The sequence below is a fragment of the Stenella coeruleoalba genome (genome assembly GCF_951394435.1).
Source record: "Stenella coeruleoalba genome assembly, chromosome: 17".
Lineage (NCBI taxonomy): Eukaryota > Metazoa > Chordata > Mammalia > Artiodactyla > Delphinidae > Stenella > Stenella coeruleoalba.
The window spans coordinates 2,765,995-2,787,547 of record NC_137163.1 but is presented as its reverse complement, the minus strand read 5'-3'; the positions used below and the strand labels follow the sequence as shown (position 1 = coordinate 2,787,547).

Below are 21,553 nucleotides of genomic sequence, written 5' to 3'. Positions count from 1 at the left end.
AGGGGCATGTGTGCTCATCTACTCACCCCTCTCAGGACGGAGGCGATGCCCGCTCAGCCAGCAGTGATCTACTTCTGACCTAAACGCCATTTCCTCTGAAACCTTTGCTCTACTTTCTGCATTAGCACCTCTGCCTAGGTGGTCCATAAACACTGACTGACTGAAGACTGAGTAAATGAATGAAAGAATAAAGTCATCAAACTATGGTTTGGATACCTCTGTGTGTAAATGTTATTGTCCATAAGAGTTACAAGCAATAGTAATTTCTATTCCTTAAATATAGCAGGCATTTAAGACTGATTCAATAGAACTGAATTATCCAACCCACTAAATTAAGTAAACAGCTTTGATTCTAGAATCACTCTGTTTACACTTCAATTGGCTCTTTCTCCTCTATAGCAAAAAATAAATCCAAATTTTAAAACTAACTTTTTTGCATCATAAGTAGGTTTATTACTAAACACAAAAATGGACAGATGAATCAAGACTGTATTTATGTGAGTTAGAGAAACACCACAGTTGTTCTGACTGAAGCATTCAGTGGATCTTAGCTTATGGTTTGGTGCAGACTTTGAAGCAACCAGAGCAGAACAGCAATTACATGTTGAGGAAAATGCATTATTACAAAACTATCTTAAGATTAGTTACTATAATCTTTAAACACTATTCAAAGGTGGAAAAATGTAATCACATGCTTTATTCAGTCATCAAAACCAAATTCATATTAGTTGCAAAAATGAAAAAAAAGAGAAAATTAACAATGATCTTTATGGAAAATCCCTTTAGTTATGAACGTGACTTAAAAGTTCTGCGAGTTGTTTTTTCTTACAGTAACAATCTACTACTCTTGACTCAGAGCTGTATGACTATGGCCTGAGGCCCATTCACTGTGTGCACTGATCCATGTTTTCTGCCAAGTGTGTGGATCCACCATGGAACCAGCCATCTCAGCAGACCCTCCCCTCCTCCTTCCCCCACCCTGTGGCAGCTGCCCTCTGTGAGGACAGAGAGCAACCCCCCCGCAAGGTCCCTGTCACCCAGGCTCCAGAGGGGCTGTTCTCTGAACCACTGTGCACATCACGTCCTGATGTTGGGCTCATGCAATTTTCTTCAAAATGTAGGGTTTTTAACACTCAGTGTTCATTTTTTTATAAAACATTTCTAACTTTCATGCTTTCATTTGTGAAATAAATGCAATTTATTGAACATTTAAGTGTGCGTATGTATAGCTATATAGTTGCTTACAGTAAATATACCCCCATTGCCATGTCAGACAGATTTATACATCGCTCTCATTTACTCTCCGCAGCGTCACTGTGAGTTGGACCCTACTCTAGTCCCCAGTTAAGAGCCTTAGAAAGAACCTTAGAAGAATGAAGGCGAGAGCAGGAACTACTTATTATTCCAGGGGTCAGGTATTCTGCTGTTTTAGATACATTATTTATAGTCTGTTCAATAACTCTTCAAGATAGGCCTTAGTCCTATTTTATACATAAAAAACAGAAAGCTTAATTACTCAAAATTAATGTACTCAAGGTCACACAGCAAGCGTTAAAGTTAAAACTCAAAAACCCATCCACTGACCCCCATAACTCAAGCTTCAGTGTGTTCCTATACCTTCTTGTGAACTCTCAGAAAGTGTAGGCATTCTCCACTAGAAGGAAGATTAATGACCAGTAAGGACCACAGCTCATAACCCTGGTAGCCCCAGGGTCTAACATGATGGCTTCACGTGCATGTCTTAGTTTGTTTTACCACTGTCATTGTGTTATATTCTTTTTTATACCATGGATTACTACTGTTTATTAACTCCAAATCCAGCAAATTTCCAAGTCTTTCAAGCAAATATCTCTGAATGTTGTTCTTTGTTTTATTAAATTAATTTGTTTCCATATGGATGTCAATTTCCTGCTTAAAAAACAGGATGTATCTGGACTTCCTTCTGTGGGCAAGTATCATATTTACATTCATGAGTTTTTTCACCTTATTCTGCAACAGAACTAAAGCACAGGTTTTAATATAAAAACCACTCACATCTCTAATAAAAGTACTAATCCTAACTTGCTCCATAATTTATTCCATATGCCAAGTCAGTGCTTTGGCTGCCACATGAGATCTTTTGCCTCGTTTTGGTCTCTTCTGAATATTCTGTCAGCTACATGAATTTATCAAATAGACCTGAAAGTCTTCGATAGTGTGTGTAAAGAAAATGGGGCTGAGGGCAGACAAATGTGTATATAACCATCTACATCATACACCACCTGAGTGATCCGAGGCAGTCGGCCAAGTTGGCTCAACTGTCAGGCACTCCTCCTTGAGTTCTGTGAGAGCAAAGAGTGGAGTGTTTGTATGCAGAAGGAACCCAATGGCAGTTCTCAATTAAAACAAACTCCTTGGGCTTCCCTGGTGGCGCAGTGGTTGAGAGTCCACCTGCCGATGCAGGGGACACGGGTTCGTGCCCCGGTCCGGGAAGATCCCACGTGCCGCGGAGCGGCTGGGCCCGTGAGCCATGGCCGCTGAGCCTGCGTGTCCGGAGGCTATGCTCCGCATTGGGAGAGGCCACAACAGTGAGAGGACCGCGTACCGCAAAAAAAAAAAAGGAGATGACCAAGGGTAGAAAACCTGTACGACAATAAGTGTTTCCATTGTTTCTTTTTTCTTGTCCATATATAATGCAAAAGCAACCACAAATATACTAGGGGTACCTGAAGAATCATATCAGTTTTTAAGAAGATCTAATGCTGAGAGTGCACGCGCACACACACAAACCAATGTGATTTCTCAAATTCCAAAGGCATACAGTTGCTTTGTTTCTTGGATTTTTTTGACATCTTCTAATAAATCTCATCCAAATTTTTGAACATCAGGGCATTAGCATTAAAACTCAATCATCACTAATAAGTCATTCGAGAGAATCAATTAGGCACCTAAAACCCATGTCTTACTGTGTTGTGGACACAATGGTGAAGGCAGACTTTACGTCTGCCCTCACTGAACGGCACACTCTATTAGTGGGGGCAACAGAAAATAACAGGGAAATACAACGTGCACACAACAGACCCGTGACTACCAGGGGTTAGGAGAGGGGCAGGCTGTGACCAAGCAGCACCAGGGAGCTCTCTGTGTTGGTGAGACAGTTCTGTGTCTTCATTACAGTAGTAGTCACATGCATCTGTACCTATGATAAAACCGCATAGAACTACACACACACTCTTACACACAAACACAGGAGTGCACGTAAAAACTGGTGAAATCTGAACATGATCTGTAGTCTGCCTAGTAGTATTGTGTCAATGTCAATTTCTCTATTTTTATATTGTACTAAATCATGATTGTAATGGAAACTGCTCAACTATACACATCTGTCAGAACTCACTGAGCTGTACACTGAAGTTAGTGATTCTTTTTTTTTTTTTTTTTTTTTTGCGGTACGCAGGCCTCTCACTGTTGTGGCCTCTCCTGTTGTGGAGCACAGGCTCCGGACGCACAGGCTCAGCGGCCATGGCTCACGGGCCCAGCCGCTCCGCGGCATGTGGGATCTTCCCGGACCGCGGCACGAACCCGTGTCCCCTGCATCAGCGGGCGGACTCTCAACCACTGCGCCACCAGGGAAGCCCTAGTGATTCTTATTGTATGTAAAATTACACCTCAGTAAAACTAATTTTAAAATATTTTTAAAAATCGGATGTTAAATGAGAAATGTACAGGTGTCATGGAAGGCTTTACATAGAAAACACCACTTAAAATTAAGAGTTAATCACAGACAGAGAAAACAATCTTATGGTTACCAAAGGGGAAAGGGAGGGGGGAGGCATAAATTAGGAGTTTGGGATTAGCAGATACAAACTACTACATACAAAATAAACAACAAAGTCCTACTGTATAGCACAAGGAACTATATTCAATATCTTGTAATAAACCACAATGGAAAAGAATATGAAAAAGAATATATATATATATATATATATATATATATATATATATATCTGTAACTGAATCACGGTGCTGTACAGCAGAAACTAACCCAACACTGTAAATCAACTATACTTCAATTTTTTTAAAAGAGTTACTGAATGAATAGAAATGATCTAAGTCCAGGAAAGGAAAGAGGAGTCATGCAGAAAAGTGTTAACTCAGCAGGCCTGGGTTGCTCAAACCCTACACATTCCCAAGATTATGACTGGCTCTTGGCCTCCTGGAACCTGAACTCCTGGAATGTTCTGATAAGAGTGCCTTTGCCCACCTGAAGCCTCGGGCCACACCATCCCAGTCTGACTGGAGAATTTGTATGTACAATGTGATTATGACGAACACCTGCTTCCTTCCTGGGGCCTGGAGCCTACCTGAGGTCACACAGGTGTTGTACGCCCAGGAGATGGAGCCTGATAAAATCCTTCAACGCCCAAGCTCAGCAGGGTCCCAGGCTGGCGAACCTCTGCACCTGTTTTCACACATCACGTGCTGCGCCATGGGACTCCCCTGGGAGGGACCCGGGGAAGCTTCCACTTAATTTCCTCTGGACATCACCCCGCAGACCCCTTCCCTTTGCTGCCTTTCCTCTGTATCCTTTTGCTATAATAAACGAAAACCAGAAATATAACAGCCTCTGAGCCCTGTAAATCCTTCTGGTGAACGGCTGACCTTGAGGGCGGTGCTGGGGATCCTGAGACGGCAGGATTTCTACCAAAGAAAGAATCTGTCCAAGGCCCTGAGGTAGACCAAAGGCAAACTGAAAATAGCAGCAGGGAAGAGTGACCGTGAGAGACTGACCATTTCTGCCTCCCATTTCTAAAGTCTTTTACAGAGACGGATGAACAAAAAACTATGGGTTGAACAGTATAAATATGACAGAGTTTACCTAAGTCCTCAATAACCATACAACTTTTTGAATCACCGAAACCATACAGGAGTGGAAAAGGAGAAAAAAAATGTACATTATTAAATCTATTAAAGAAGTACAGAAAATGTATCTTCTAACGAATCAGACTTAGACCTATATTTAATTTTAACTTCTTTATGGAAAAGGACAGCTAGTAATTCTCACATTGAAAATGTCAGGTTTTAAACTAAACTTTCCCACTTGGAGCTTCCATTTCAAAATGTTTTAACTGACAGAAAGCTTTATGGCCAAGAAACTACAGTTAAAGAAATCATTTCTGATAATATAATTATCTAAATAAAGACATGTAAAAATAAAAAATTAGAGTAAAATAACAGAAAGATTGACCAACAAAATATAAGTGTGCCCTGGCCCCTCACACGTCTCTGCAGTTTAGGTTCCAAACCATAAAGTTAGGGTGCTGGACTCAATGTCTTCTTCAGCTTCCCACTGGAACTTTTTTTGTCAAATAAACCACGAATTATGTTACAGTTAACGTTTTTTGAGAGCAGACCAATGGATATACTCATTGTAAACCTTAATATATTTGTAGGAGAAAACAATGACAACCTCATGTCTGACACAGGCATCTCCGAGGCTGAAAATGTCAGTGGTACCAAATGGGTCCTACACAAGTTCAGCATCATCGATGCACATTTAGTTAATACGACAACTTCTTCACTAAACATGGACAGAGCCCTTCAAACTAACGGCCACTACTACTTGCAAAAGGTTGCCAATCACATACACCTTTAACAAATCCGAGAGATAAAGAAGAATAAAATGTTATATGGCAAAGGCAAAATTCAACTTCAAGGCAAAACACACTTTTCTTGCTTTACAATAAGCCATTAGCTTTGGCATCAAAAATTATTTTTTTAGACACCTGCTCTACAGTGAATAGAGTTATAACAAGATTCTAGTTTATTTTTAGAGTGTGCTGATTAATATCTTTCAGAATATTCTGAAATGGGTCAAAAACATTTAGTGAGTCATGTGTGGCATGTCACACTGGTAGTCACATTTAGGACATCTTTGAATGAAACTACGTGCATCCACAGAACCTTCTCCCACCAGGAACCCAACGCTCAATACACCCACTGACGTGCTGTTTTCCTCAGGACTCCATCCAAACAAGGGGCATGATGAGTAGTGCGCATGGGTGAAATTTCAAAGTAAGGAATAATAAAATTAAGGTAGTTTATTATAAGTTTTCTTTCTCTTTCATGGGATGGAACTAGTATAGAGGAAATCGAAACATAATTCTTTTGCTTCTATCCTGATAAGAGAACCAAAGTAATAAAAATACTGATTCTTCCAGAACAGAAACAACAGATAACACTCAGGAGTATGCACTACTGCCCGGGTAGACCCTCAAGATCCCCGCACATGAAGGTCAACAAAACACTAGGCTCATAACAAACATGCGAGAAAACAAGCTGCTGTGAATAAGAGTCAGGGGGTCACCACCAACAGTTGTAAAGCCCACGGACCCCAGATGTTACAATTTGGATTCAGAATAGAGACATCAACCCCATCGGAAATGATAAAAAAAAAAAAAGGAGGGGACAGAAAAATTAGTTAACAATAAGGGCCACAAAAGATGGCCTGGCAGACTGAAGAACGGGGGTTGGGGGGAGAGATAAAACTTGAAAAATAAATAAAAATCCAACAAATGCACTAGACATCAAATTGGCCACAGCTGAGGGGGGTTGGTGATCTTAAAGATTTCTGTGAATCCAGATCTCAGGGAGACAGGAGTTGAGAACAAAAAAGAGGCGTCAATAGATACAGTCTGAGAAGTTCTGATGGAGATCTCAACTGAAATCTCAGGAGGAATAACTAAGAAGGAAGAAAAGGCAGTATCTGAGCAGACGCCAAGGAAGACATCTCCAGGACCTATTAAAATGACAGGAACCCAGAGGTCCTGGCCACACAACACAGATCAAGCAGGAAAAATAAGTGGGAATCCCACCTAGTTTGTAATAAAACTGCAAAACACTGAGGACAAGTAAGGATCTTAAAGCCACCCAGAGAGAGGAGACAGATGAATAGACTACGACAGCTATTTCTCAACAGCAGCCACAGGGATCATACACAGCAGAGAACACCGCCGAAGTTCTGAGGGAGAACGACTCCCATGTGGTTCTGAACCAGAACCGCGGTGCTCCCAGCAACACCATCCTTCAAGCAGAAAGAGAACAGAGACGCGGGAGCTGCGAACAGCACAATGAACAATCTCAAACTGATGGCTATCTACCGAGCTCACTGCACAGCCAGAGCAGACACGTTCACTCAAGCAAAGCTGAACCCCTGGCAAAATCTCAACATGCAAGACGATGAAACAAGTCCAAAGAGTCTGAACAACGAGTTCAAATGAACCACAGTCTCTAACCACAGTGCAAATTAGTGTGGAAATGAACCAAAAGGGATAAAATTTTAAAGCCCTATGTTATCACTTCCATTTCTACCAACATAGTGGACCCAATGTCCTGGCCACAGTGCTCATTGAAAACAACTAAAAATGCTGAATAAAATATTTTTTCAAGTCTTCTGAAAGCTTCTATGAGCTGAATAACAAACGAACAAAACCAAACCAAAAAACCTACTCAGACTAATGATGGAATGCAGAGGGCTCAGGGGAGAGCTAGAGTCAGCTTCTGTCCTAAGGCCAGAACTGAGGTGGGCACACGTATGCTGTAAAATGTGACAACCAGCAAACAAAAGTAAGAGAAAGATAAATACACAATGCAGGACCATGGCTGTCTGCCTGGAGTGAAGGGGTTGGGATGGGGGGGTGTCACAGGGACATGGGGCCAGGAAACATCAGGCATGTTCTCTTCCTCTAGGCAGTGGGATCACAGGTATTCATTTTATTACTAAGTATCACACCTTACTAAAGAACACATGTATCAGATGAAAGAACACATGTATCAGATGTTACAGAATCTAAACATGTCATCAAAACCTGAGCCCCTTAAAAGTGGATCAATTTAGCTTGGAATTCAGTGAAATTAGATGTATGCATATGTGTATGCATCTTAACATATTTGCATCAAAAATTAAATAACTTTAAAATTAAATAATGGGTGTCATCAAATTCTGAGGCTCTTATAAAATAATTTCTCTCAGAATTTGGTGAAAATTTCCACACACAAGTTCTTACAGATATTTCAGCTGCATTCTCAGTTCAAAAGACTTTGGCTATAAATAGCTGAAGGGCCAATTTTTTATTTATACTTTTTTTTTTGGCATGTTTGTTTAAATAGGAGGAAGTTCTGAATTCCTAATTGATTTTTCAACACTGAAATTAAATCTGTTCCCAAGTTGGGTACTGCCTGGGTAGGATAACGTTTGGATCACCTCTAATAGTTCTAGAAAGAAAGAAATTCTAGTTCTAGAACTTCCATGCACAGACCAGGATAGACTCTGCACTGGAAGATTATCACAAGAAGTCAAATAAATATAAAATTACTTGCCAAAGCAGCAATGCAAAAATCATACTATTTCTAAAACTTTGTCAGATGAGGGTAAAATAAATGTACATTTTTCTCACATAAATGGAACTATATTACACGCTTTATTTTTTATATGGCCTGTTTTAAACAGTAGCATTTAACATCACAACTTCCATACCCATGAACAGAGCCGCAGTTCACTAGTTATAGGCCTGCATAAGCAGTAACACCGGCCATCAACACGGGAAAGAGGTGTTACTATGACCACACTTCTATTTCCCTTAAATTACAAGTACTTGGTAGGATATTATAAAAGCATACACAAAATGAAAGTAATTATTAGGACAGATAATTTAAGTGACGTTTTAGAATATTTTCTGGACTTTCTAAAACTGTAACATAAGATTTAACAATTTTAAAATATTTAAAAGGGGACAGGCTGAAGAAGAGAAGTTCTAGAAATGGATGAAACCAGAAGGTGGGGTGGAGGGGCTGGAAGGTTTGCATACAGAGCACATGGGAAGGAAGAGGTGTGTCCCATCCCACAGTGTGCGGCTCACATTTGTATTGGGACACCCAAGTGGAAACGCTGAATCCTCTAAAGCCTGGCACTGTGTACAGACTGAATTCCATGTGTCACTGGGCAGGTATATGGTAGACAATCAGACCTCACTTACTCAACATAAAGACCCTATGCAGGAGGTGTTATATACCTACATGTGAAGAAACTAAGGGAGGCACCTGGAGTCACAGAGCTGTGAGATGCAGAACAGGCACAGTATGCGGGCTAACGACACCTCACACCTCTCGGGCTTTATGGAGGCCACTCACCCGAATCACAGACTGCAGTAAGATACGTCCTATTAGTAAGAGGAAATGTGGGATACACCGGTACGTGTGCTAGCTTTTAATCATATACACAGAAGCAAGGTCTTCCGAAAGGAAAAAGTAGGACAACCTAGTAAGAGTGTGAAAGGAACATAAAAGTTGCCAACTTTTAGGTTAGCCTAGAAATTATAAAAAGGAATAACTGAGAGCTATTTAGGCCCGTCTCATGCATCCTGGAAATCAATGTCACTAAAGGAGTCATGGATATAGATATAGATACCAGTGATATAGATCATCTACGAGAGAGAAGAATACAATATAAATACATCCGTTAACTAAACTCTGTCACCTCCTTCACCAAAATATGAAGCTGGGCAGACGGCTAGAGGGCCAGACGCAGCGACGCAGAAGAGAGGCAGCCTGTAAACTGAAACCGCTCCGTAATGAGTAGGCCTCACACATGCTCAGCTGGAGTCCAAACAGGACTCTGCTTCGTTGAACGCAACTCTCTCTCCCATTCGACTCCGTATTATTATAAATCTTCAAAAGTTCCCACAAGTACCTCACCTAACACCTTACATTTCCTATATGACTTCTACTTCACGGACAAGAAAACATCTCAAGAGCTGGATGCTGCTCTCACAGGCTGGATCTTAAAAGCAGGAATATCCACTTACCTCAACAGAGAAATGAAACCATGTACCTTGCCCTCCTACCGAATCCCGCCCACCTTTTCTCCTTCCTGACACTGAGTGACTGGGTTGACGCCGTCGGCCTCTTTCTTCTTCATTTTCATGCTCCAGTTCGTTCAGTCTCTAGTCCTAGCAAATCCATCCACTAAATTTGCTTCCTACCACACCGTTGGACCTCCCAGCTTTCTAGCTTCCTGCCCAAATGGGTGACAAGCCCCCACTAGGTTACAGCCTTTTCAAGACCCAATCCATCCCGGGTACAGACATCACATCAGGGTGGTCTTATTTAAAAAAAAATTCTGATCATGACATTTGCTACTTAAATTCTATAAATGCTCCCAATTATCTGCAGGAGAAAACCTAAAACCCTCTCTTTACATGATGTGGTCCCATCTCTCTCACCCGTTTCCTTTCAAATCATTTTAGCTCAGATTTAAATGCACCACGTTTTCTAAAGTACCTCTCTTCCTCACCTACAAAGTTGGAGACTCCTTAAAGCAGGGGTCCGCAACCCCTAGGCCGTGGACTGGTACCGGCCCACGGCCTGTTAGGAACTGGGCCGCACAGCAGGAGGTGAGCGGCAGGAGGGCGCAAAGCTTCACCTGCCGCTCCCCATCACTCCCCATCCCTCACATCACCGCCTGAACTACCACCCTTCCCGCTCCATGGAAAAACTGTCCTCCACGAAACCGGTCTCTGGTGCCAAAAATGTTGGAGACCGCTGCGTTAAAGGACGGTTTGCAGGGGAGCCGCCTGGACCCCAAACCTCCCCTGTGTTAGCACCTCCGCCCAGGCATGGCCACACCATTTGTGCTTACAAACAGCACAGGATTGAACACAAAGATGCTGTTTACAGGCAATCCACTAGACTGAGGAATTTAGAAGTACAGATTATGTCATTAATTTCTGCATTCTTGACCCCGAATAGACATTTAATGAATAATTTTATTAAAATAAAAAATTTCCCAGCGTATTTAATTGCAAAATTGTATGTACAAATGTCTCGCTGATATTCATTAGACTTTTTTTAAACTCTTCACAAATACTTACAAGTAACATTTATTTGACTGGAAAACTGTTTTGGTTCATTTATGCCACAAGTATTTATTGTCTAACTAATACGGGGTAAAAAGAAAGCTCCTTTTAGTGTAAAAAAGTCAATTCTGCTTTGTTGTGCAAAGTGCTATTGAGATTATACGGGTATAGTTGGCTCTGAATAAACATCTGACAAATTTGTTGATATTCAGGCATAATTACACTTGAATTAAAGACAGAACAATGGTTGTGTCACTGAGGACTTCCTGTCTCTACTTAAAAGAAGTATCTTTTAAGATTTGCCCAAGCATACAAAAATTCAGTGTCAACAATTCATAATTTCTTACTAATTATAAGAATCTCACTGCCCTACGGTGACAAATTTATATTCTCCCAAATGTTAGGTGTCATCTAATTCTAAAATAAAACCATGAAATAAATAGGATTCAAAGAAACAAAGAAAAAAAATGTTATTAAAGCATCCTCCTGTACCTGTTGATAGAAGAAATTCAGAGTTGGCTTGTCTTCAGTAAACTGGTTTAGAAATCCTTTTGGCAAATAACGAATTCTCAATTCATATCTAAAAAATAATTAACAAAATCAAGCAATTAGAAATAAGTCATTTTCTCAATTCACAGTCTACAAAATTATTTTGAGTGTGGCACTGCCAATTACTCTGAAATATTATTTTAAAAATAAGTTAAAATATAATCAATTAATCCGTCAATGTAAATGTTTTTTTTTTCAGCACAAAAACGTGCATGTGAGTATGCTACAGCTCGAGGATTCTGCAGGAGACAGAGCCTAATGAGAGGCCCAGAGGGCGCCCAGAAGTCCCTCCAGCCCCACTGCCCAGGGGCAGCACCACCTTCCACTCCCCAGAGGTGAGCTCTGCATGCCTGGAGGTACAAAGGATGTACTCCCGTGTGTCTGGCTTCCTTCATTCACCAATATGCTCGTGAGGCTCCTCCCTATCGAGTAACTGCAGTTTGCTCATAGCTGACAGTCCTGCACTGTATAATAGACCACAATCATTCATCCACATTACTGGGATGCCGTTTGAGTAGTTTCCAACTTGGGGCTATTAAGAATAATGCTACGAGCACTCTTTATATTCCTCTAAAAAAGTAATTTTGCTCAGGAAGCCAAACTTCAAGAATGGTCAAAACAAACGAATTTCACCAGAATGCTCTCTCTGTGCCTCATTCTGTGTATGTGTGTGTCCACCCATATGAACACTCACATGCATGCCTTTTGGTGAACATATGTACACATCTCTGCTGGATGCAGACCAGGAGCATCATCACTGGATCCTAACGAACACACACATTAGGCAGCGCAGATGTGACCAAAGAGTAAGGTAAAGAGCTGTACCAATGTACACTCCCACAAGCAGCACGGGGCGCTCTGGTTCCACTACTCCTCACCTCTACTTGGTACTTCTAACCTTTTCATTTTAGGACCTCTGATATTTACAGCAAGAGTACACAGTGGTTTTAATTAGTACTTCCTTGATGAGTAACACAAATGGGCACTTCTTCATTTGATAATTGACCATTTTTGGTTATCTTCTTTTGTGAAGTGTCTATTAAAGCTTTTGTCCCTTTTTTACTGAGTCGTCCCCCCACCCCCACCCCACCACTGATTTGTAGGTATTCTTTTTTTTTTTTTTTTTGCAGTATGTGGGCCTCTCACCATTGTGGCCTCTCCCGTTGCGGAGCACAGGCTCCAGACGCGCAGGCTCAGCGGCCATGGCTCACGGGCCCAGCCGCTCCATGGCATGTGGGATCTTCCCGGACCGGGGCACGAACCCGTGTCCCCTGCATCGGCAGGCGGACTCTCAACCACTGCACCAGGGAAGCCCTGTAGGTATTCTTTACATGTTCTGGACGTAAGGTCTTTGTTAGACTTAGTGAATATCCTCTCCCACTCTATGGCTTGCCTTTCACTATTTTAATGGTACCTTTTAAAAATTATTTTTAAAATCTTTTTATTTTAACAGTATCTTTTGAGGAAGAAAGTTTGTGATTTTTATGCAGTCCTATTTATTCCTTTTCTTTTTAATAAATTATCTTAGTGTTTTGTTTATAAAATATTTGCCTACACAAAGGTTATAAAGATACGAATTTTTTCTACAAGTTTCATAAACTGATCTGTTAAAAATGTATTAGGCTCACAGGGAAAACAACGCAAAGTAATCAGTACAATTCTTTTGGTTCAATTAAGGGCAGAAAAAATGCAAGATACACATACACAAGTTCTGCTGAGATTTTTAAGTGTCCGTCTTATTAAAAGACACAATTGCCAAACAATGAGGTTCCACTGTACTTCTGCTCTCTGAAGGAGTTCCAGTAACTCACCGCAGATATTTTACACTGGGCAACTACTTGTAGAAGCACAACAGGGTTCCTTTATTTTGAGTTTAGGACTTACCAGGCACCTTATATGAACCATTTCTCTTAATCAACATAATAATCAAAGAACAAAAGTGTACTTATTTACATTCAGCAGACCAGGTGAACAATGCTGGCAAAAGCAAGCAACCAGTTCCCAGGCTGGAAGCTCCAGGATCAAACAGGCTGCAGGAGGCTTTGGTATTAATGTTACTCCATTTTAATGGTTTAAAGAAAAAAAAAACTGGTCCAAAAGTCAAACATTTGGCAGCCTGGCTCCACCTCCACGCTCTTAGCATCCAGCATCCTGATGATGACATCAACTAACGTTTAGGGACTACTCAGGATATGACAGAAATGGTGAGCAGCATTTTAACCAGATGACTTCTTTTCATCAGCAACAACCCCACAGAAGCAGAGAGAATGTGGGCTCTGGATCAAGACCGCCTGCGCCTGAATTCTGGCTCCATCACTCGTTCACTGTCTGCCATCACCTCTCTGTGCCTCAATTTCCTGATCAGGACGCCAGGAGAAGTGAATGAGCTGTCACTGCACACCATCACAACCATCTTGACGGTTTATCTACCTCATCAGTCATTACTCGACGAAGATTTACTTCGGCACTAACCATCTACAGGCACAATTCGAGAGGCTGGGAAGACATTAGTGAGTAAAACAGGCACAAAGTACCAGCCTTCAAAGAGTCTCTACTTTTGTGATGGAAGCCAGACAGCAAACACATAAGTATCTTTGAGGTGGTAGGTAATGTGATAAAGGCAAATAAGGGGAGTAACAAGTGATGAAGTACTATTTTATAAAGGGAGCTGGTGAAGGTCACTCTGACTCAGTGATACCTGAAGGAAGATCTACAGGAAGGGAGTTATGCAGTTATGTGCGGGGGGGGGGGGGGGGGGGGCCCGGGGGGGGGATGTGTAAAGGCCCTGAGGCCAGAGGGTGCTTGGGGGCAAATGCAGCTATAGTCACTGACTGAGGGCAGTGAGTAACAGGGCTTCCGGGGGGCGTGGGATCAGGAGCCTGCAGATCTCACAGGACCCTCTGCTCATCATGGTGGTGGTGCTCATCCCAGTGAGAAAGGAAGCACCAGGGGCACCATGGCCAGCACAGTAACATCACATTACTGAGGCCTAGCCAGGTGGTACTAGGTAGGGCAGACAACAGGCACCAAAGGGAGGCCAGGAGGGCACTGGCCAGAAATAGTGACCAGGTTACTATTTCACCCAATTTGCATAGATGGGGGAGAAACGAATTTTGGGAATTAGGTAATTTTGCCAAGGTGCCACAGCTATTAGGAGGCAGACCTGGGATTCCACTTCAACATGCCTGAATGCCCAGAGGCAGAATGAAACTAAGAGAAGGCACCTGTGCTTAGAAACAGAGAGGAACGTAAGTTGATCTTGGTCACGGGGGTGGGCAAGGTCTTTAGATCGTACCTGCTTCAGCCCACTACCGTCTAGCATATTCCCCCTCACAACCCTACGGAAACTTTGCTCAAGGCCTCCCACTTTAATTCCAGTCCAAACACCTCACCCCAGTCCTTAAACCGCAGCACCTGAAGCCCACAGCCTATCCGCCCGCTCGCACCAGCATCGCCACTCCCTTCTCCTCCGTGAAACTCACCGTCTTCCTCATACTTCTGCTGCTCTTCTAAGAGCCTGGCTGTGTCCTGACACATTTCCACGTCTCTGCTCTAGGCCACTCCATGGATTTCTGAGCAGCAGCTAACTACAACATGCCCCAAATAAAACCATCCTTTTGCTTCTACTAAGTAATATATTAACACTAATGCCACCAACAACTAACTTCCTCAGTCTTACCTCCAACTATGAGCACCAAGATAGATACCCACATGCTAACGGACTACTGATGGGGAGGGGCAGGAAATGTTTTTGAAAAGTTGAGCTGGATGAAGATCTCATAACCCTGATAGGAGAAGGATTAGCTGGTCAGACTGTGAGTAGTGAAATAAACAAAAGTACAATTTCACAGAACTACACAGATGACCCGCATAAACAATGTGGTGTGGACAGCTCTTTCTTACAGTAGACTTCCAATTTAAAAACCCTAGAAGGAAGGGTAGAAACAGAAACTCACCATTTGGCAAAAATTACAGTAATGAATACTGCAAAAAAGAATCACCAATGATGCTGAGATTAGTGGGTGAAAATACAATGAGAAACAGAGTATATGCACAGTCTCTGTACATCCCCAGAAGATATTACTTAACTACAAAGGGGAAAATAATAACTTTATAACAGAGAAACCTGGCCACCACCTTACATCAAACGATCCAAGTTAAAACCGCCAGTAAAATGAGTCATAGCATCATCGAAGACTTCCTGCTAAAATGCAGTGAGAAAACCAACACCTTGGCTGTGGTGCTCTTCCCCAAATGCATAAGCTTAATATAATCATGAGAAAAAAAAAAAAAAAGCAGACAAACCCAAATTGGGGAACACGGTACAACCAGCCAGTGTTCTTCAAAAGGGTCAAGGTCATCAAAGACAAAGACAGCCTGAGGACTTGTCCCAGATTAGAGAAGGCAACAGGACACTGAGACACAGGGTGCTCTGATCTGGATCCTGGGCCAGAGAAGGGACAACTGTGAAATTTGATGACGTCTGTAGATTAGTTAATAGTATTGTATCAATGTTAAGTTCCTGGTTTCAATATCTGGACTATGTTTAAGTAAGATTTTAACATTTAGCGAAGCTGACTGAAGGGTACACAGGATTTCTGTGTACTGTTTTTGCAACTTTTGATACATATTGAGAATAAAAAGAAATTCTCACATACCTAAGACTGACTATTCTGTAGCTGTAATAACAAATAACCACCAGAACGAGTTTTAAACCAGCCTGGTCAATAAACATCAGTCTTGTATAGCCACAGACCGGCCAGAAATCTGTTCATCTTTGTGCTGTCAGTGTCTGGTGCAGAAGCATCCAATAAATGTTCAATTAATAAATCAGCAAATTTGGAAGTCCGTCCTGTTTTTTTAAAGGGGTCACTTCCAAACTTGTCAGAATGTTCCTCTATTTACTCTCTTACTGCTTTAAATCTTCTAAAGAACTCTTGTTGAATTCAGTGTTATAATGAAAGACTAGCTTTTCAAATTAAGGTATAGGCGCACGGAATGTCATTTCAAGATAACATAGACAACTATCAAAATACAATCTAAAACTTCCTAAGCTATCATTAGTCATTTTCTTTTGTCATCTTTGAAAAGGGAAACCTTTCCTCCACATAAAAGACTTTTTTTTTTCCTGCAAAGGTCTGGGAAAAAAAAAAAATCATCCCTTTGCAGAGCGAGGAGAGGAGCTGCTCAACAGCCGTGAGCAGGAGAATGTGAACCACATCTGATAACGATGAAAAGGACTTTCTTTTTCACTTGCTCTGCAGAAGCCCCACAATTCTCTCTCAAATGCCAAGAGAGCCTCCTCTCAGACCTGGCTCTCAAAGCCCTGCATCCTACACCAAAAGGACTGGGCCATTTACTATTTGATTAACCTGCTCAGAAGTCAGACCAGTCCATGTAGGCGATTCCAGATAACCAAAATTTAGTTATCAAAATTTAACTAGAATTTAATTATCTAGGTGCAAAACTTTAAAGTTTAAATCTGTTTGGTAGAAATCTCTCAAAACTGCATGATACCTTTTGCTACACTATAAACTAGGTATGGTGCTGTAATTCAAACTTTTTTGGCTGACTCAAGATCCTAGCAAACACGATCTACCTAACCGAGATCTCCCAGGACCCCAGGGACAGATGAGCAAGTGCCTGGTCCCTGAAAGACTGGGAAGGAAGCAGGGCCCGTGCCTGTGCACGCAGCACAGTGGCCTCGGGCTCTGCCTCAGGACCCGAGGATTCCACACAAGTCCCTGAGGGCCCTTAAGAGGATGGGAGGGGGCAGGGTGCTCTCCTCACAGAGGCTCTAGACAGCGCATCTCCCCCGATCCTTTATTTACATGTTCAATATTGTCTTACCCATCTGATGTGTTCCCAACAATATTCTTAGGTTTATTTTTGTTTTTACTTTGTAAAAGTATATCATGCTGTATGTCATCTCCTGGGACTTTTTGTTTTTTAACTGAGGTAAAATTCACATAAAAAGTAACCATTTTAGGGAATTCCCTGGCGGTCCAGTGGTCAGGACTCCACGTTCTCACTGCCAGAGCCCGGGTTCAATCCTGCTTGGGGAACTAAGATCCTGCAAGCCGCGTGGTGCACCACCCCACCCCGCGAAGGTAACCACTTTGATGCGTGCAACTCAATGGTGTTGCTATTTAGTGCCTTCACACAGGTATCCTGGGACTGCCTTTTGTCACACGATGGTATCTGTCTAAGATTTATCCACACTGTTGCAAGCCCTGATCATTCATTTTGACTAGTGTAACATTCCACTGTGAATATTCTGCAACTGACTTAACCATCACTGGTTATTCTATGAACGTTCTTGGGCCTCTAGCCTAGTAGAGAAATGCAAGGGTCTCTCGAGGACAGAACTTGAAGTGGAACAGCAGGATAGAAGGGCATGTCATGAGGATGCTATGCCATTTTCCCAAATTTTTTTTACCAATTTACATTCTCCCCAGCAGGGCAGGCAAGATCCTGTCAGATCCATAACCTCTCCTGCTATTAATTCTGTCAGACAACTTACTTTTTGCCAACCAGACAGTGTAAGATGGAATCTAATGGCCTAGATTCGTACTTCCCTGAGCACTGAGAAAGACGATAGTGTCTTCCTGTGATTACTAGTCAAACTTGTCTTCTCTTTTATGAAAATAGCTCAAGTTTCATGCCAATTTGAGACTTCTTATTGATCAGTAGAATATCTTCTCCTAGTTGCAACTTGTTTCTGCACTTTTTTTTTTTTTAGCCGTACCTCACAGCTTGTGGGATCTTAGTTCCCTGACCACGGACTGAACCCGCGCCCTCAGTAGTGAAAGCACAGAGTCCTAACCACCAGACCGCCAGGGAATTACCATTTCTGCAGTTTTGAAAAAACATCTTTTGATAAACAGAATGTTTTCACCTCATTAAAGTCAAATTTATTATTCTCCTCTTTCAGAGTGAATGTTTTTGGAGTATTAAGAAAACCTTCCTACTCTAGAGCCAAAGACACATTCAACTATATTTTCCATTAAGCTTTCTCTCTTTTTTTTTAAAACTTAATCCATCTCAGGTGGATTTCCGTGTATTGTTCAAGGTAGGATCTAATTTTGTTGTTATTCTTCCTACGAGGATAGCCATTTATCAAATCAGCCCTTCCTTTCCCCAATGACACGTCATGACATCTCTGTAAGGCCATCCTACCTGAGACAGTTACGACCAAGTGTGTGTGCTGCAGCTGCTTATCGAGGTCTTAGAAGAACTAAGACTCCATTAAACAAGTTTAGATCTCAGGTTTATTTAACAATATGAAGAGATATTATAGCAGATACTGCAAAAAAGAAAAATCTATGTTCAAAAACCCCACAGGAATGGAAACTAATATCCAATTATTCTGATGAATCTGGGCACTTTCATTTGAATATTAACATCCTACTTCTCAAAACTAAAGCCAGAGCTGCAGTTACCCTCACATGTCCACCCATGGACTGAGGAGGTCTCAATGTTCTGTTTCTTGCAGTCACATACCTAACACAGGAATAAAGAAAGAGCTGGTGCATGGACCCAGTTTCTACTCTGCCACCCATTTAAGCTGTGTGACCACAGGCAGGTTATGAAGCCTCTCAGGCAATGTCTGACACACAGCAAGAAGCGTGTTAATATGAAGACTGTTACTAACGTAAACTAGTCCTGTTCAGTTCCTAGTTGATAATTTCATTATCACTGATTCAACTTCCACTTAAAATATTTTGTACTGGGTGCCTACTATATATCTGGCACGTCCAGAACCGAGCAGTGAATACAACGGAGTCCCTGAGGGACAGAGACTGTACCAGGCGGGCAGTGGGCTCTGTAGACAGAAAGGCTGGAAAAGGCCCTGGGGAAGAGGTGACAGTGGAGCACCTGCCCTAACGAAGGGAGGTCCAAGCCAGGCCGGAAATGGCAGACGAGTACACACAGCAGTTGAGCATCAAGTTCAAAAGCACCAGGAACAATCTGCTTGGTTTGTTCAAGAGCCAGTAAGAGCGCCAGTGTGGCCAAGGTCAAGCAAGTGAAAAGTTGGAAAAGATAAAGGCAGAAAGAGAAGTGAGATGAAGGGTTACTGTATTCAACAAGCAAGAAGGCTGGCAACAGAGAAGAGACCATCAAATGAGACCCTACCCTGAGTATCTAAGAAAACAGAAAACTAAGATTTCAAAGGGACCAGAGTCGCTCAAATGGAGGAAGGGGAGGAGCAGCAGACGGAGACGAGGACCCAGAAGTAAAATCACAAACTCAAGAGTGGGCTCCAGGGGTGACGGGGGGCTCCCGGGGTGACAGGGGGCTCCCGGGCTGACGGGGGGCTCCAGGGGTGACAGGGGGGCTCCAGGGGTGACGGGGGGCTCCCGGGCTGACGGGGGGCTCCAGGGGTGATGGGGGGCTCCAGGGGTGATGGGGGGCTGACGGGGGGGCTCCCAGGCTGACAGGGGTCTCCAGGGGTGACAGGGGGCTCCCGGGCTGGAGGGGGGCTCCCGGGGTGATGGGGGCTCCAGGGGTGATGGGGGGCTCCCGGGGTGATGGGGGGCTCCAGGGGTGATGGGGGGCTCCCGGGGTGACGGGGGCTCCCGGGAGTTTCTGAGCAGGGACGACCTACACATTTCCTCGGATGTTTACAGTTTAAAAGATTTGTTAGCAAATTCGGTGAGCTCTACCTTAAACATATCTCGGTACAGCTGCTTCTCATTCCTTCAAGTACTACTCCCCACAGTCATCGTCTTCTGTGACTTTTTCCTGGGTTACTGCAATAACCTGTCCATGGGTTTCCTGCATTTATCCAATAAAGAGTGAATTTAATGCCAAAGGCAGGTCTAAGGTGGGCAGAAAGAGGAAGAGAGGTCACTGGAGCAGCCCCAAACGTCAAGGCTAAGCAGGAGAAGACAGACCGTGATGGTCAGTAAAAGAGGAGGAAAACCTTCACCAGAAGAGTCTGGTATACAAGAGGCTAAATGAAGGAAGTACACTCAGTATCCACAGGGGAATTGTTCCAGGATCCCCCGCAGACACCCAAATCCTCGTATGCTCATGTAAACTGGCACAGCCTGCGTATGTAAGAGGCACACACCCTCTTGTATACTTGAAAGCATCGCTAGATTACTTATAATAGTACCTTATACAATGTAAGTGTTATGTAAATAGATGCTGGCACAGCAAATTCAAGTTTTGCTTTTTGGAACTTTCTGGAAGTCCCCCCCCGCCCCGCCAGAATTTTGTATCGGCGGTTGGTTGAATCCACGGCTGCGGAACCAGGGAACCTGCGGATGCTGAGGGCCAGCTGTATTTAGACAGGAGGAAGTGACTGCGGCCGTGAGCTACTGCAGAGAGTGGACTGGACGGCGAAGGGACAGACCCCATCAAAGCCAGGCCCTCAGCAGGCTGGGCCTTTTCCTTTGAACCATAAATTATTATTTTTTTTTTAAATAAATTTATTTATTATTTTATTTATTGTTTCTGGCTGCATTGGGTCTTTGTTGCTGCACGTGGGCTTTTCTCTGGTTGCAGCAAGCGGGGGCTACTCTTCGTTGCGGCGCACGGGCTTCTCCTTGTGGTGGCTTCTCTTGTTGTGAAGCACAGGCTCCATGTGTGCAGGCTCAGCAGTTGTGGCATGTGGGATCAGTAGTTGTGGCTCGCGGGCTCTAGAGCACAGGCTCAGTAGTTGCAGCACACGGGCTTAGCTGCTCCGCGGCATGTGGGATCTTTCCGGACCAGGGCTCGAACCCGTGTCCCCTGCACTGGCAGGCGGATTCTGAACCACTGCGCCACCAGGGAAGCCCGAACCGTAAATTATGTAGAGATGTGTTTTTAAATTGCTCAATATACTGTTGCGTGCAGGATCCTATAGTTCTACATTCGAAAAAATAGTTAGATACATAATTTTAAAACTAGTGTTTACTTACTATTGTTTGCGCTCTTCCTTTTAATTATTAGGAGAGGTAAGTTTTATTCCTTTAATACTAGTTTTGCTTTTTACATTTTGAGGAATGTCTAGGAATTTATAAGTTTAAGAGTTATATCTATTTCTATACTTATTAAATTCTTGGTGAAATGAGCCTTTTATTGTTATGTAGTTGCCCTCTACATCCATAATAATTCTTGTTTGC

At 42.7% G+C, this 21,553-nt stretch overlaps 1 protein-coding gene across 12 annotated transcripts in view; it reads right to left on the bottom strand.

Annotated features, from left to right (window-relative positions):
- The window catches only part of PTK2 (protein tyrosine kinase 2), a gene marked incomplete at its 3' end in the record, with an annotated part of 253,282 nt that overhangs the window by 133,691 nt on the left and 98,038 nt on the right, over positions 1-21,553 (bottom strand). For all 12 annotated transcript variants that reach the window (XM_079902116.1, XM_079902122.1, XM_079902124.1 and 9 more), the window contains one exon: positions 11,385-11,472. In XM_079902116.1, the coding sequence (XP_079758242.1) occupies positions 11,385-11,472 (88 nt within the window). The remainder of the gene's footprint in view (positions 1-11,384; positions 11,473-21,553) is intronic.